Genomic DNA, 17,060 nt, shown 5'->3' on the forward strand with positions numbered 1-17,060 from the left:
AATAATTTATGTAATTTCTGAGTTGATCTGAAACATATTCTGGATCTGTGATTCAGAAGAGTGTTAACGATTTAGGAACGCTGAATGATGAAGTTATGAATGGATCTTGGTGAAATTTTATGAGCATATAGATACATGCTGAGGTCACAAGATGTGATGCCAAGTCCTGAGCACCTTCTAGTTTAACATTAGTTTGTGCTCATTTCAGGTGGGAGTCGTAGTTTATAGTTACCGACCCAAAGTCTGGTTCCTGCTTAATCGCCACGACAGATATGACACACTGTTTCAAGAGATCCAGTCCACACCATTTGATGAAATCCCAGGAAATAACATTGGTAAGTTTTGTTGTTGCTGTACTTTGTTTGGCTCTTCCACACTGAGCTAAAGGTCTGTGGCTGGTTATAATGTGGGTGTCTTTTGTTGGAATATGTGTTTATCTTCCTCTGCAGGTGAGGCGCTGACATTCACCAGACAGTTCCTTCTGACAACCTCAGCTGGACGGAGACCCCAAGTACCTGGTGCTGTTGTCATCATTTCTGACAAAAGATCTGTTGACAACCTCACACTGGCAGCCAACAATCTCAGAGCGACAGGTGTGCAAGCTGTAAACTCACCTTGGTAACAGAAAACGGACAGTACATGGTGGCATGTATTGTTAGGCCTTATGCATTCTGTTTGCCATGTGCATCCTGTAGGTGTGACCGTGTTAGCAGTGGGTGTAGAACAGGCTAACACTGAGGAGCTGCGGCGGGCTGTGACGGATGGCAGCCCCCAGAACATCTTGTATGCTCAGGATGGAGCACAGCTGGGAACTGTGCACAGTGATCTGGCAGACTTACTCTGTGGTATTGCCAGGATACCCGACGTGAGAACAACGCCACTATTTAGAAACTGCTATTACTGATCATGTTGCCGATAAGCACACTACTCCAAGGCTCCTCCAAGGCTGCATCCCACAAAGGCCAGATCTTTGTGGGATGCAGCCTTGGAGGTATGCAGCCCCTGAATAGAAACAGGATATAGAGACTCTGTCTAAAAACAGTTCCTCAGACTGAGGTTCCACGTGTGGGTTGTGTGCTTGAAGACCATTTAAAGGGGAAATTTGGCATCTCTCTACCTGGGCTCCGTTTTTAGAAGTTGTGGGATTTGTTGTTTTACTCAGGGGAAGAAAAATTAATCATCACATAACACTGATTTACAATAATCAAAACATAAAAATTATGCTTTTCTCCAAACATCATTTTTACAAATCAGCTGTTAACAGACACAGATTCTAATGAAAGTTGTTGAATTTTGTGTCAAAGTCCTGGAATGTGATGGGAATAGCACAAAATCTAATTCAATCAATGCAGGAATTCATTGGGAAAAATAATCTTTTTTTCGCTTCTTGAATTTAGCTACTTCCAGGTCCACAACTGTGTACCATTCAGTGCCCTCAGGTGAGGTATTCCTGCACTGTTCACTGTTTTTGATTATTATTATGTTTTTATTGAGCAGCATTAAGGCACATGATATTTAGGGCACTTTGTCTTCTCAAAATCTTACTTTTTGCTGCTTCATTCAGGGTGAAAAGGGAGAACATGGAGAGAAGGTACAATGATGTATTTTATTACTTTTTTATCACTTCTGTTCTATTACAGTTTGATTGCAGTTCTGTTGTCAGTTTTTCCATCTTGTTTTTCTTTTTTCCCAACTCTTCAGGGTGAGAGAGGTAGAGATGGTTTTCCTGGACGCCAGGGAGAGCCTGTGAGTCACTGACCTCTCTGGGTCAAAATAAATATTGATATTTTATAATAATTACAGTGAGGAAAATAAGTATTTGAACACCCTGCGGTTTTGCAAGTTCTCCCACTTAGAATCATGGAGGGGTCTGAAATCTTCATCTTAGGTGCATGTCCACTGTGAGAGACATAATCTAAAAACAAATCTGGAAATCACAATGCATGATTTTTTTTTTTAATAATTTATTTGTATGTTACTGCTGCAAATAAGTATTTCAACACTCAATGTAATATTTGGTACAGTAGCCTTGTTTGCAATTACAGAGGTCAAACGTTTCCTGTAGTTTTTCACCAGGTTTGCACATACTGCAGCAGGGATTTTGGTCCACTCCTCCAACAGATCTTCTCTTGATCGTTCAGGTTTGGAGTTTCAGCTCCCTCCAAAGATTTTCTATTGAGTTCAGGTCTGGAGACTGGCCAGGCCACTCCAGGACATTGAAATGCTTCTTATGGAGCCCCTCGGTTGCCCTGGCTGTGTGTTTGGGGTCATTGTCATGCTGGAAGACCCAGCCATGACCCATCTTCAATGCTCTTACTGAGGAAAAGAGGTTGTTTGCCAAAATCTCACAATACATGACCCCATCCATCCTCCCTTCAATATGGTGCAGTCGTCCTGTCCCCTTTGCAGAAGAGCACCCCCAGAGTATGATGTTTCCACCCCCATGCTTCATGGTTGGGATGGTTTTCTTGGGGTTGTTCTCATCCTCTAAACATGGTAAGTGGAGTTGATTCCAAAAAGCTATATTCTGGTCTCATCTGACCACATGACCTTCTCCCATGCCTCCTCTGGATCATCCAGATGTTCACTGGTGAACTTCAAACGGGCCTGGACATGTGCTGGCTTGAGCAGGGAGACCTTGCTGCCCTGCAGGATTTTAAACCATGACAGCATCATGTGTTACTAATGTAATCTTTGTGACTGTGGTCCCAGCTCTCTTCAGGTCATTGACCAGGTCCTCCTGTGTAGTTCTGAGCTTTCTCAGAATCATCCTTACCCCACAAAGAGAGATCTTGCATGGAATCCCAGACCGAGGGAGATTGACAGTCATCTTGTGTTTCTTCCACTTTTTAATAAATAATCATAACAGTTGTTGTCTTCTACCAAGCTGCTTGCCTGTTGTCCTGTAGTCCATCCCAGCCTTGTGCAGGTCTACAGTTTTGTCCTTGGTGTCCTTAGACAGCTCTTTGGTCTTGGCCTATGGTGGACAGGTTTGGAGTGTGATTGATTGAGTATGTGAACAGGTGGCTTTTATAGAGGTAACAAGTTCAAACAGGTGCAGTTAATACAGGTAAAGAGTGCAGAATAAGAGGGCTTCTTAAAGAAAAATTAACAGGTCTGTGTGAGCCAGAATTCTTGCTGGTTGGTAGGTGTTCAAATACTTATTTTGCAGCAGTAACATACAAATAAATTATTAAAAAATCATACATTGTGATTTCTGGATTTGTTTTCTTTTTTTAGATTAGTCTTTCACAGTGGACATGCGCCTAAGATGAAAATTCAGACCCCTCCATGATTTCTAAGTGGGGAGAACTTGCAAAACCACAGGGTGTTCAAATATTTATTTTCCTCACTGTATGTTTTTTAATGCTTGTGCATTTGTGATTCAGGGTCGTAATGGTTTGCCTGGTAGGGAAGGCCCCAGAGGCCCTGAAGGGCGCCCTGGTCCACCAGGTCAATCGATTCCTTCAGAACCCTCTGTAGGGGTGAAAGGGGAAAAGGGGGAGAGAGTGAGTACAAAATAGATGCACAATATGACACACATTTATTTATTTATTTAAAGAAAAGTAATGTGAAGTTTATTCTTTGTCCAGGGTTTTCCTGGTATTGATGGAAATCCGGGGCTGCCAGGACGACCTGGGTCCCCTGGATCAGCAGGGGTCCCGGTGAGTAAAGGGACCAATATCCACAGGTCAAACAGACCTGTTTATGTATTAAATTATTCCGATATTGGTTTAATACACCTGTGGTGAGTGTAGAGTTGGAAAAAAAGATGATTTTTGTGTCCTACAGGGTTCACAAGGTCTACCTGGTATCAGAGGGGCCCCAGTGAGTAATCTACCATTACCCTGACCTACACAGTTTCTTATACTGTATCTAAGTATAAAATACAGTCTTATACTTTAATTTTTGTTTTCTTCAAGGGTCAGTCTGGTACGACTGGGCCTCAAGGACCAAAGGGTGACAGAGGTGAAAAGGTGAAAGAAATCATTATTTATAACCTTTTTATTCACCTGTTTTACAAGCTTTAGCTTCATATTAATATTAGAGGCAAAGTGTAAAATAAAGATCAAAGTGGTAGATGTGTGTTTCAGAGTATAATAAATTCAGCCAACCAACAATCTGGTTTAATATTAATTCTTAAAGCAGTGTCTCAGTGTTGTGTTTAGATAACAATTGACAGTATCAAGGAGGTATATTCTATCCCTACAACCAAAATAATTAAACCTGAGGACTCATCTATAAATCATTTGTATGTTTTCTATTAAGAGGACTGGTGGTGTTTCATTTCAAACCATGAAGTGATGCCATGTATAGCATAGGCGTTTTCCCCACCCATGCAATCAACATGTATGGTGCATGTTTGAGTGTGTCTTTGCTAATATTTCAAGGGTGAGCCAGGCTCATCTGTATCCGGGAGGAGGTCTTCTAGGGAGGAAAGGAGAACAGGTGGTCCCAGGAATACCGGTGAGGACAAACCTCAAAGCCGACATTAAATCTCCTTACAGAAACAATTTAAAAAGTATGGTTTTGCGAACTAAATCAACAAGCTCAACTTGGTCAGAAATTGACACAAATAGATTTTCACTATCACCAAAAAAAATCCAGATGGCCATATTCAGCCAAATTCGCACAGTGTGCCTTCAGGGTTAATGAACACAAACTGCCATAATCACTCTCTTGTAAAGAAATGTTCATATGCAACAGAGAGATTGAGAGTATTTGACTGTCATTTCCTAAGAGGTGTTGGTGTTCTATACTTAGGGTACCCCAGGCCGACCTGGCAGCGACGGGGCTAAAGGTGCTCTTGGAATTCCAGGGACACCAGGTCAGGATGGACGCCCAGGATTACCGGGAACACCAGGCCTCTCCATCAAGGTTAATCCTTCTCAGTGCTTTACGCGTATACATAATTTACAAAACAAGGTAGAAAGTAGCTTCAAATAAAAGATGTTGACGTTGGCTCACTTTGACAAACTATTGCTCAGTGGGCCATCCAGAATGGCCAGCGTTTCAGCTGCCCAGTGTAAAACATGTCCTCAAGAGGAGCTCAGCCCATGCAATGCAACACATGCAAGGTTTAATCTGTTTACATTTACGCCTAAATGGAAATCAAGCAACATAACGAGAGCGTGACGCTGTGAGTTTGAGGCTTAAGGTACGAGGTCTGTGAGAAAAGTATCCGACCTTATTATTTTTTTAAAAAACCATATGGATTTGAATCACGTGTGATTACATCAGACAAGCTTGAACCCTCGTGGGCATGCGAGAGTTTTTTCACACCTGTCATTCGCACATCCGAGTGGACGCCATTCGAGAAATTCAGCTGGTTTTCGGTGTAAATTTTAACGGGTGATGAGAGATTTTGGATTGTTTCTATCGCTGTAAGGACTTCCCACGGAGCGGGACATTGCGCAGCGCTCCGAGGCGACGTCGTCATCCTGTTTCAAGCTGAAAACCTCCAAATCTAAGCCTCTGTTGACCCAGGACGTCGTGAGAGAACAGAGAACTTTCAGAAGAGGTCGGAATCAGCAGTTTATCCGGACATTCCACTGTTAAAGGAGATTTTTTTAATGAAAGATGTGCAGACGGATTGGCGCGTCGGCTCGCAGCCGGTGTGGCGCGCCCGCCACAGGAAAAACACCTCCGTTGGAAGCCTTAAGGACAAGTTGGAACATGCCCTGCTGTTAAACAATTTCTCAGATACTCACTCAACTGAAAGTCACCAAAAGCCGCCTGGATTTTACAAATGGTTATCAACACGGAGGTGTTTTTCCTGTGGCGGGTGCGCTGCGCCGGCTGCGAGCCGACGCGCCAATCCGTCCGCACATCTTTCATTAAAAAAAATCTCCTTTAACAGTGGAATGTCCAGATAAACTGCTGATTCTGACCTCTTCTGAAAGTTCTCTATTCTCTCACGATGTCCTGGGTCAACAGAGGCTTAAATTTGGAGGTTTTCAGCTTGAAACAGGATGACGACGTCGCCTCGGAGCACTGCGCAACGTCCCGCTCCGTGGGAAGTCCTTACAGCGATAGAAACAATCCAAAATCTCTCATCAGCCATTAAAATTTACACTGAAAACCAGCTGAATTTCTCGAATGGTGTCCACTCGGATGTGCCTCACAGTTTTTGAAAAAATTTTGATCAAGCACAGCACCAGTCTCTCAGCAACGTCTCAGACAATGAAAATCCGACGAGGGGGCTGGACCACTCCTTCCACAAGGCGTGCTCACAGGCGAATGACGTCACCGACAGGCGTGAAAAAACTCACGCATGCGCACGAGGGTTCAAGCTTGGCTGATGTAATCACACGTGATTCAAATCCATATAGTTTTTAAAAAAAATAAAACTGTCGGTTTCTTTTCTAATAGACCTCGTATTCCTCAGCAGCACAGAGGTTCACATACTTAACCACAGAGACAGATAAATAAAGTATCTTTAAACTTGACAAACAAATTAATGGTGTTTTGAAATCATGCTTTTATCATCTCCGGCTTTTATCAAAGGTAAAACCGTTTTTATCTTTTAACCTTTTTGAACAAGTTGTGTACTCTTTTATTTCAAGTTCTCTGGACTACTGTAATGCACTTTATTTCGGCATCAGCCAGCGAGCACTTTCCCGTCTGCAGCGGGACTTTTAAGAGGGGCCTGGAAACGCAATCACATAATGCCAATTCTTGCATCTTTGGACTGGCTTGGCCAGTTAATTTTAGAATTGATTTTAAGATTTTATTGTTTGTTTTTAACGCTTTGAATGGAATTGCCCCTCAATACATTACTGATCTCCTCCAAACTTACTCTCCGGCGCGTGCTCTGAGGTCTGAGGGTCATTTCCAGCTTGTGGTGCCTAAGACGAGACTTAAAACCAGGGGGGACAGGGCTTTCTCTGTGGCTGGTGCCAGACTCTCCACGTCCAAACAACCCCCAGAGTGGAGTGTTTTAGGTCTTGTCTGAAGACACACTTTTATTCTCTGGTTTTTAACACCGTGTGAGTTGTGTGGTCCTCTGTTTTATTGTTTGGTTTTTTACTGTTTTTTATTCAGGTTGATTTTATTGGTTTTATCTTTTGTATGCTGTATTTATTTATTTCTGTTGATTTTATGAGTTTTTTATTTTTGCATGTTTTTATTTATTTTTATTGTTATTTTACTTATTTTTATTTATTTCATGACTTTTGGGGTCTTATCTATGTTTATTCTATGTACAGCACTTTGGAAACATCTTTGTTGTTAAATGTGCTATATAAATAAAGTAGATTGGATTAGATTGAAAGTAGTACAATGTTAAACAGGTAAACAATCCAGTTGACTCCCTCTGAACAGTTGTCCTTTTCAGTGATGGCGGTGCTGCCTCCTTAGTGGCACATGGGCAATCCTCTAGTTCTTGTGTCTGGCTCTGTGGTATTGACTTCTATTACAAAGGATGTCCATAACAGAGATAAGCACATGTTACTGACTTTAAGCCAACATCAGATAGATTCACTTAGGAATCAAATCCTCATGTTGGGTGAACATCACGTTCTCATTCACAGCTATAAAAAAGTATGTGTGTGTGTGGGGGGGGGGACCACACATTGACTCAAAATGTGTGCTGTTTTCAAATGAGCAGTGATCAGCTTTCTGTTCTGACCATCTCTTATCCCTCGTCTCCCATAATGGTTGAAAAACATGATTATATAAGCAAACATTTTACCATCTGAAATAAATAGAAGCCATATTTTTTCTTGTCTTTGCCACCATTGCAGTAAAAGTAATTACAATACAGATGCAGTGAGCCTTTAAAGGGCAAATATGTTGATTAATGGATCATGAAGGAAGGTGCATGTGACACTCTGCGTAATACAGAAAAAGGTTAACTTTTGTCGTGTGACACCAGCTGCTGGTCCCACATTCAGCTGTTGTTATTGTAAGACTCTCACACACGGTGGTAGCATTGAGCCACTTTTTTTTTTTTTTTTTTTGAAAGGGCTTGAATTGGGTTTCCCTTTAAACCAGAGACTTTGGAGGTTATTTATATTTTGTACAGAATAACCACAGTGAGTGTCATTTTGAATTTCAGGAGTAGTCACTGTAGTCCATGATGTAATTTTGTATACCATAAAATATTTTAATGCGTGATGTCAGCTGAGGGTGGTAGACATTTTTATGCATAACACCCCGTTTACACCAAGTCTACAACCAAGTTGTGATCGAAAAACAGCCCCTGCTCGCCGTCACTCTCAGTGACTCCCCCTGGGGTTGAAGGCTGGTCACAATGGGGTCTCCATGGTCAGAAAAAAGATCCCTCTTGGTCGCCATCAATCAGGTGTGTGAGTGTATTGAACTGTTTAAAACACTCACACAAGTTGTGCCACCAGTTAACAGATACATGGGTCTCATAATCGGTCTTGATCAACTCTAACATGTCTCAACTAACTCTCAACTTGATCCTCTGGGTCGTAATAGACTTTCAATTGACTCTGCATGGGGCTGCATCAGTGATCGAGGATATTAACATATTTATCACTCGCACAATTCAGTCACAATGCAAGCTTGGTGTAAATGCAAATAACAGATCACAACGGAGACCAGACTTGTGAGAGTTGACAAAATGTCATGATCTTGTAGGTCTTATATAGGCAGACATGCACATAACCGGCACATAATTTTTAAGTGCTAAAAATAATGATGCTGCTGTGCATCAATGATTTTTAGCACACACAAGCACAATGAGTACCAGTTATGCACACCCCTGTACACATATAGGTCCCAGTCCAGTGTAAACGGGGCAATAACCCGCAAACTGTTTCAGTGACATTTCTCAAAGTTACCATTTGGAGTGGCTTTTGAGGAATTTGCATTGTGGATGTTTTTATTTATTATTTTCATGTTTTAAAATAATTTTTTCTCTTTCTTCTGTTTGAGATACAGAGCACCCCATGGAGTTTCAATATGGGTAGTAGTAATAATAATAATACATTTATTTATATAAGACTTTCATGTAGAATATTTCAAGGTACTCTCTATTGTAAAAATTAGAACATCTCAATAACAATACAATAATAAAAGCATGAAAGGCTTGTCAAAGTTCAAATACCAAATTAAAAACTGTCCACCTGAGTCCACCTGTGAAGATGATTATGTAAATGAAATGTGTGTGTAAATGTGTCTTTGTGTCAGTAACAGTGTTTGGTGTTCTCTCTCTCTATGCAGGGAGACAAAGGCAGCCCAGGAGACAGGGTGAGTGACATCATCACCATGTGGTGCTCTCACTGCAGAATATCGTGACAAACAGCCCAGCGCAATGATTCTCCTTAGATACTCACTCTCGCTTTCTCTCTCTCTCTCACACACTTTTTGGTGACAGGGGCCTCCTGGAGTTGGCAGTGGTGTGGCCATAAAGGGCGATCAGGGCTCCCCAGTAAGTGCTGTCATTGTCTGCCAGTGTGTCAGCATGTGCACGGCACAGATGAGCTGTGTGTGTGGTGGGAGTGTGTTTTGCATTTACTGATTGCAGTTTTATTATCAGGGAGCTCCAGGACCTCCAGGGGCTCAGGGTCCTAGAGGGCTAGCTGGACCACAGGGCAGCAAAGGAGACAAGGTAGCTACAGATTAAATTGATTGATGAATGGTTTTGCATTTACAGTGTTTATCTTTGAGGAATGGCATATGGTTGTTTTTCAGGGCGAGAGTGTTCAAGGCTCAGCGGGACCTCCAGGGAGGGCAGGAGAGCCTGGGGACAGGGTAGGTCAGACACACGTGAGGGTTAAAGGAGGCCATATTTTTCACCTTTTCAAGGAGCAAATATAAGTTAGCAGGTGTCTTGAAAAGAAATCTGATCTAAAATATGCAGCAGTGCTGCATCCTTTGAAACATCACAGTAGTGTTTGGGTGTCAAAGAACATGACCTGTTTCAGTTTCAGTTCAGTTTTAGTTTCAGTTTATTTGCCATTTGCAGTAAAACTACATTGGAAAAAACGTTGCAAGAGCTTAGTGTGCATAAACATACATTTTAAAGACAGGGACACAAAGAAATAAATAATAAATGAATAAATAACACTTGCCACAATAAAAGCAATAAGAGCAATAAGAGATAATAAAAAACAGTAAAGTGCTTGTCAGTCAGTGTGCACAGTTCAAAACCATAACAGCTTGTGGAAAGAAGCTGTTTGCATGGCGAGACGTGGTGTATTTAATGGAACGATAGCGTTTCCCTGAAGGAAGGAGCTCAAATTGTTGTGTGGGCCGCCAGAAGAGGAGGTACTGCTGGCCCACCACCAGAGGGCGCCCTGTCTGAAGTGCGGGCTTCAGGCATGAGAGGGCGCTGCCACCTCCCAAGAGCGGCAGGGTTGACAGCTGTCACTCATCGGCTATGACAGCTGTCACCAATCATCTGCGCCTCACCCCAAATAAAAGCAGGACGACACCTCCACCACGTCGCCGAGATATCGTCCTATCAAGGAGGTAATCAGCTCAGCCATTTACGAGTTATACAGTTTTTGCTTCTGTACTTTTGCAGTCGTTCCTGTGAGTGCTTGCAGCTGGAGGCTGGGTTTGTGGTATGTGGAGGGCTGAGGTCTTTGCTCCCCACGCCAAACTGTGTTAAGTACTCACAAATACTGCACGTGCCGAGTTTCTGGTGTTAAGGTGGAGGTGTTTTTCCCACCTGACTATTAGAAGACGAACTTGCTGACTGTTTTTGCTCTTTGCCAGCAGTACCAGATCCGACACGCTGAGACGGTGGCCACCTGGGGGAACTCGGGACTTGGCGGCTCCAGTATTCTCCTGGTTCGGTGGCGGAGGAAATCGTGTGGTTCCGGTTCTTCTCCAGACGGACGTCTCCTATCGTCGAGCCTGCCCACACGACACCTTGATTGATTGACTTTGTATTCATTCTGAAATCTGCTGTGTGTAGTTGTGGCATTCACAACAGTAAAGTGTTCAGATTTGACTTCTTCTATTGTCCGTTCCTTTGCGCCCCCTGTTGTGGGTCCGTGTCACTACACTTTCACAACACAAATATGTTTTTAACAGGATGGGTGGGGTCATTAATGATCAGTAATGCCCGAGAAAGAAGCCTGCCTTTAAAAATGTCCTCCAGGGCTGTCAGCTCACAGCCTGTTACCCTGCGAGCAGAACACACCACTCTGTTTAAAGCTTTTTTTTCTTTACATGTAAGATTTCCAAACCACGCAGAGATACAGTTTATAAGGAGACTTTCAACAGCACAGTGATAAAAGTTTAAAAGAATGTGCTTATTTAGCGTAAACTCCTTAAGTTTGTGTAGAAAATAGAGCCGCTGTCTGGACTTTTTGGCAATAGTTTGAGTGTTAGCATGCCAGCTCAAATCATTATGAAGCAGCAGGACCTTCGTGGCTGGGACGACGGTGGGGGATCGAACCCACGCGGCTCGCACCTAAAGACCGTTCCTCTACCAGGTCAGCCAAAGGGGAACTCCCCGTTAGCCAAGCTAGCGGGAACGTCTTTTCAATTGGGACCCGGGACTTTCATCCCGCTACAATTAGAAAGGGTCACACCAAGAAATTTCACACTGTCAACCCTCTGTACCTCTGTGTTGTTAATAATAATAGGCAAGTGAACATTACATACTTTTCCCAAAGTCAATAATCAGTTCATTTGTTTTGGAAGTGTTAAGAACTAAATGATTTTGTTCACTCCACTGGACTACATACTGTACCTCTGACTGATAATTAGAGTCATCACCATCTGAATTAACAAGACCAATAACAGTAGTATCATCTGCATATTTGATGATCATATTATTGGGAAAGACGCAACACAATCATATGTGTACAAAGTGTAGAGCAGAGGACTTAAAATACATCCTTGAGGAGAACCTGTATTCACAAGAAGTACATTTGAAAAACAGTTGTTAATTTTAACCCTCTGTGGTCTACCAGTTAAAACGTTTAAAATCCATTTGCAAATGGCATCACATAAGCCAAGAGTTTTCAATTTGTAAATGAGCTGCACTGGAACAAGGGAATTAAAGGCAGAGCTGTAGTCTATAAAAAGCATTCGGACATAAGATTTTCCTTTATCCAAGTGCTTATACACAGAGTTCTGTTGGGGAAGTGTCGTGACACGGACCCACAACAGGGGGCGTTAATGAAGGGACAATGGAATAGCCAAAAAGTAACAATTTAATGTTGTGAAGGTGCACAACGTAATACAGACAGATACAAATATGTGTTATATCAATCCGACAAAAAGGTGACGTGTGGCAGGCTCGAAGATAGGAGACATCCGGTGAGAGAAAAGCCGCAACCCACACAAGCCTCACCACCAACGGACCTGAAGAACACCGGAGCCGCCAAGCCCTGCGCCCCAGGTGGCCACTGTCTTCAGCAGTCAGACCCGGTACTGCTGGCAGAAAACAGAAACAGTTCTGGATGAGTGTGAGTCCGCACACTCAGTAATCCCACAGTCTGTGTTCAGTTAAGGAGGGAGAACCTCCACCTCCAATCACACACTCGTGCAGCTCCTGGGATAACCACTTATCTGGGTGGGGTGTGAGGCGAAGCCATCGCAGTCCACACCAAACGCCAACTCCGCAGACAGTGTATCCGTCCCAGGAAAACGGCTGCAAAAAGAGATCAGACTAATACTCGAATTTTAAGGTTTAGCAGAGAATTACCTGTATGGTAGAAGATTTCTCGGCGAGGAGGTGGAGTTGCAGTCCGGTCTTTATAGTGGTGGTGATGGGTGACAGCTGGTGTTGATAGATGACAGCTGTCACCTCCAGCGGCTCCGACGCCCTCTCGTGCTTGGAGCCCGCACTCCAAGCAGGGCGCCATCTGGTGGTGGTGGGCCAGCAGTACCTCCTCTTCAGCGGCCCACACGACAAGTTCAGCGTGAAGGAGATGGCATCTTCGACACTCCTGCTGCGTCTGTAAGAAAATTGGAGCAGGTCCACAGACACTGGTATTTGACTTTTAATGTAGTCCAACACCAGACGCTCAAATGCCTTCATTAAAACAGAGGTTAAGGCCACAGGCCGATAGTCATTAAAACAGGTCACAGGCATCTTCTTAGGTACTGGTATTATGTCTGACTTTTTAAAAGTTTAGGGGACAGTGCAGTACCTCAGTGACAAGTTAAAAAGATCTGTTAAAACAGGAGCTAGTTGCTCTGCACACAGTTTGAGCACCCGGGGTGGGATTCTGTCCAGTCCAGGGGCCTTCCTCACCTTGGTCCTGGACAAAACCCTTTGGACTTCCTCCAGAGTGATGGTAAGTCCACTCTGCTCAATTGAAAAGACAACAGACTCAGTGTTCCCAGTTTCAAATCTACAATAAAACTGATTAAGATCATTTGGCAATGAAGGATCAAAGTCAGTAGTGCTCGCTCCTTTAGGTTTCCAGGAGGTTGCAGCATTCAGTCCCTCCCACATTAGATGTGGGTCATCTGCATTGAGGTAACCTTCAATTTTGTTACCGCAGGAGCGTTTTGCGGCTCTGATAGACCGCTCCAAAGAGAATCTGGCTTGCTTGCAAGCAGCATGGTCACCAGATTTAAAAGCCTTAATCCAGTGAATGCAATACGCTTCCGTAAGGTGAGACCGTTTTAAAGTTACTTTTATTAAAGTCCCCAGCCACAATAATCACTGAGTTTGGGTGAGAGTTTTCATAAGTATGTATAATGTCACTCAAATCACTAAGCGCATCAGAAATGTCAGCCCGTGGATGAATGTAGACAGCGCATAAAAACATTACAGAGAACTCTTGGGGGAGATAAAAGGGGCGACATTTGATGACAAGGCACTCCAGGTTAGCTGTGCAAGTTTGATTCATTATAACAGTGTCAGTGCACCAGCGTTCATTAATAAGAAAACACACATCTCCTCCTTTTGACTTCCCGGTGCGTTCTCTCACTCTTTCGGAGCGGTAGACAGAGAAGCCCGGCGGCTGAATGGCAGAGTCCGGCACCTCACTGCAGAGCCATGTCTCCGACAGGCAGTACACGGAGCAATCTCTGGCCTGGTGCTGGGTCTGGATGCGGCTCAGCAGGTCATCCGTTTTGTTTGGCAGAGACTGGACGTTCGCCAAGTAGATAGATGACAGCGGGACTTTGCAGGGGCGTTCGCAGAGTTTGACGAGCAGACCTCCTTGTTTTCCCCTGTGCTTACGCTTCCTACGCTGATGGCTGTAGGCGTCCCCATCGTGGAGCTCAGGTCGGCGGCATACACGGCTTCGCCCGGTCCCCTCGCTCTGCTCTCGGCTCCCCTGACTTGACTCTTGGCCCCTATAGCCTCGCGTGGGGCAAACATTAAAGTCAGCGCACCTCAGTTCAGGGATTACATGGGATAGGCCACCAACTTTATCCCGGATCTGAGTAAGTAATTCACGATCGTACGTGACAGTGGCAAGTGTTTGAAAAACGAATAAAAACAACATAAAACACATAGCACACAGGTGAGCTCTTGCCTCGGCGCCATCTTGATGCCAGCAGACTTCATCTGACTTGGTTCAACCCTTCTGTGTTTCTCCATCTCACTCTCACAGACCATGTGGGTATGTGACAGATAGCAGACCATCTGAGTGGGCGTGTCAACCAGGTGTCCATATAGTGACATGTGTACAAGTCTAAAATGAGCTGTTTCAGGGCTACACTTTGTGTAGAACATTTCTACATGCACACGTATACATATAATTGTGGTGCTTTTATGATGTTTAACATGAATCCTCAAACATATTAGTGATGAGACTTAGATAAAAGCAAGGAACATATTGACTTTGGTGTTGGAATGAATCCAGTTAATCATATTCTGTTTGTAGTACTTGATATGTATCTGGGTTTATGATGGTCTTGCACTGACCAGCTATCTTAGCTAATTATAGGCCAATCTCCAACCTTCCTTTTCTCTCAAAAATTCTTGAAAGGGTAGTTGTAAAACAGCTAACTGATCATCTGCAGAGGAATGGTCTATTTGAAGAGTTTCACTCAGGTTTTAGAATTCATCATAGTACAGAAACAGCATTAGTGAAGGTTTCAAATGATCTTCTTATGGCCTCAGACAGTGGACTCATCTCTGTGCTTGTTCTGTTAGACCTCAGTGCTGCTTTTGATACTGTTGACCATAAAATTTTATTACAGAGATTAAAGCATGCCATAGGTATTAAAGGCACTGCGTTGTGGTGGTTTGAATCATATTTATCTAATAGATTACAATTTGTTCATGTAAATGGGGAATTTTCTTCACAGACTAAGGTTAATTATGGAGTTCCACAAGGTTCTGTGCTAGGACCAATTTTATTCACTTTATACATGCTTCCCTTAGGCAGTATTATTAGACGGCATTGCTTAAATTTTCATTGTTACGCAGATGATACCCAGCTTTATCTATCCATGAAGCCAGAGGACACACACCAATTAGCTAAACTGCAGGATTGTCTTACAGACATAAAGACATGGATGACCGCTAATTTCCTGCTTTTAAACTCAGAAAAACTGAAGTTATTGTACTTGGCCCCACAATTCTTAGAAACATGGTGTCTAACCAGATCCTTACTCTGGATGGCATTACCCTGACCTCTAGTAATACTGTGAGAAATCTTGGAGTCATTTTTGATCAGGATATGTCATTCAAAGCGCATATTAAACAAATATGTAGGACTGCTTTTTGCATTTACGCAATATCTCTAAATTAGAAAGGTCTTGTCTCAGAGTGATGCTGAAAAACTAATTCATGCATTTATTTCCTCTAGGCTGGACTATTGTAATTTATTATTATTAGGTTGTCCTAAAAGTTCCCTGAAAAGCCTTCAGTTAATTCAAAATGCTGCAGCTAGAGTACTAACGGGGACTAGAAGGAGAGAGCATATCTCACCCATATTGGCCTCTCTTCATTGGCTTCCGGTTAATTCTAGAATAGAATTTAAAATTCTTCTTCTTACTTATAAGGTTTTGAATAATCAGGTCCCATCTTATCTTAGGGACCTCATAGTACCATATCACCCCAATAGAGCGCTTCGCTCTCAGACTGCAGGCTTACTTGTAGTTCCTAGGGTTTGTAAGAGTAGAATGGGAGGCAGAGCCTTCAGCTTTCAGACTCCTCTCCTGTGGAACCAGCTCCCAATTCGGATCAGGGAGACAGACACCCTCTCTACTTTTAAGATTAGGCTTAAAACTTTCCTTTTTGCTAAAGCTTATAGTTAGGGCTGGATCAGGTGACCCTGAACCATCCCTTAGTTATGCTGCTATAGACTTAGACTGCTGGGGGGTTCCCATGATGCACTGAGTGTTTCTTTCTCTTTTTGCTCTGTATGCACCACTCTGCATTTAATCATTAGTGATTGATCTCTGCTCCCCTCCACAGCATGTCTTTTTCTTGGTTCTCTCCCTCAGCCCCAACCAGTCCCAGCAGAAGACTGCCCCTCCCTGAGCCTGGTTCTGCTGGAGGTTTCTTCCTGTAAAAGGGAGTTTTTCCTTCCCACTGTCGCCAAGTGCTTGCTCACAGGGGGTCGTTTTGACCGTTGGGGTTTTTACGTAATTATTGTATGGCCTTGCCTTACAATATAAAGTGCCTTGGGGCAACTGTTTGTTGTGATTTGGCGCTATATAAATAAAATTGATGATGATGATGATGATGACATGTAGATCAAAGCTTTCAGTGACTTCCTGGACTCAATCATCAGAAGTGTATCTGTATGGTGAAAGTGTTAAACCTATGGAGAGACCCTCATTTCATTTTTCATTTCAGTGGAGCTTTATTGACATTGGAAACATACATTTACATTGTCAAAGCAAGTATTACATAGAGCAAAAAATAAAAATAATAATTAAGAAGATGTACATATACAGTTAACAATAATCTACAGTAAATAAATGTGTAAACAGGAGATGTGGATTGAAATAATAGTAAAAATTGTGCTTTCAGTGTAAAAATATCTATCTATCTATCTATCTATCTATACTATCCTATAAAATGTGTTAAATTATACATAGATAAAGCACACGCAGTTTAATCTCCTGTTTTGGGAAGGAGCAACCGACATAAACCGACATGGTTTATGTCGGTTGCTCCTTCTTTTCACAGGAACTTAGTGACACGTGTACTG

General features: G+C 42.9%; 1 protein-coding gene across 1 annotated transcript in view; it reads left to right on the forward strand.

Annotated features, from left to right (window-relative positions):
- The window catches only part of col7a1 (collagen, type VII, alpha 1), a 224,309-nt gene that overhangs the window by 59,401 nt on the left and 147,848 nt on the right, over window positions 1–17,060 (forward strand). The window contains 17 exon segments of the mRNA XM_034166636.1: window positions 209–335; window positions 450–593; window positions 696–865; window positions 1,398–1,439; window positions 1,565–1,591; window positions 1,702–1,746; window positions 3,390–3,509; window positions 3,594–3,665; window positions 3,793–3,828; window positions 3,924–3,977; window positions 4,392–4,415; window positions 4,417–4,467; window positions 4,765–4,878; window positions 9,193–9,219; window positions 9,347–9,400; window positions 9,509–9,580; window positions 9,664–9,723. Of these exon segments, the coding sequence (XP_034022527.1) occupies window positions 209–335; window positions 450–593; window positions 696–865; window positions 1,398–1,439; window positions 1,565–1,591; window positions 1,702–1,746; window positions 3,390–3,509; window positions 3,594–3,665; window positions 3,793–3,828; window positions 3,924–3,977; window positions 4,392–4,415; window positions 4,417–4,467; window positions 4,765–4,878; window positions 9,193–9,219; window positions 9,347–9,400; window positions 9,509–9,580; window positions 9,664–9,723 (1,239 nt within the window).

Source organism: Thalassophryne amazonica, chromosome 3, assembly GCF_902500255.1.
Source record: "Thalassophryne amazonica chromosome 3, fThaAma1.1, whole genome shotgun sequence".
Classification (NCBI taxonomy): Eukaryota; Metazoa; Chordata; class Actinopteri; order Batrachoidiformes; family Batrachoididae; genus Thalassophryne; species Thalassophryne amazonica.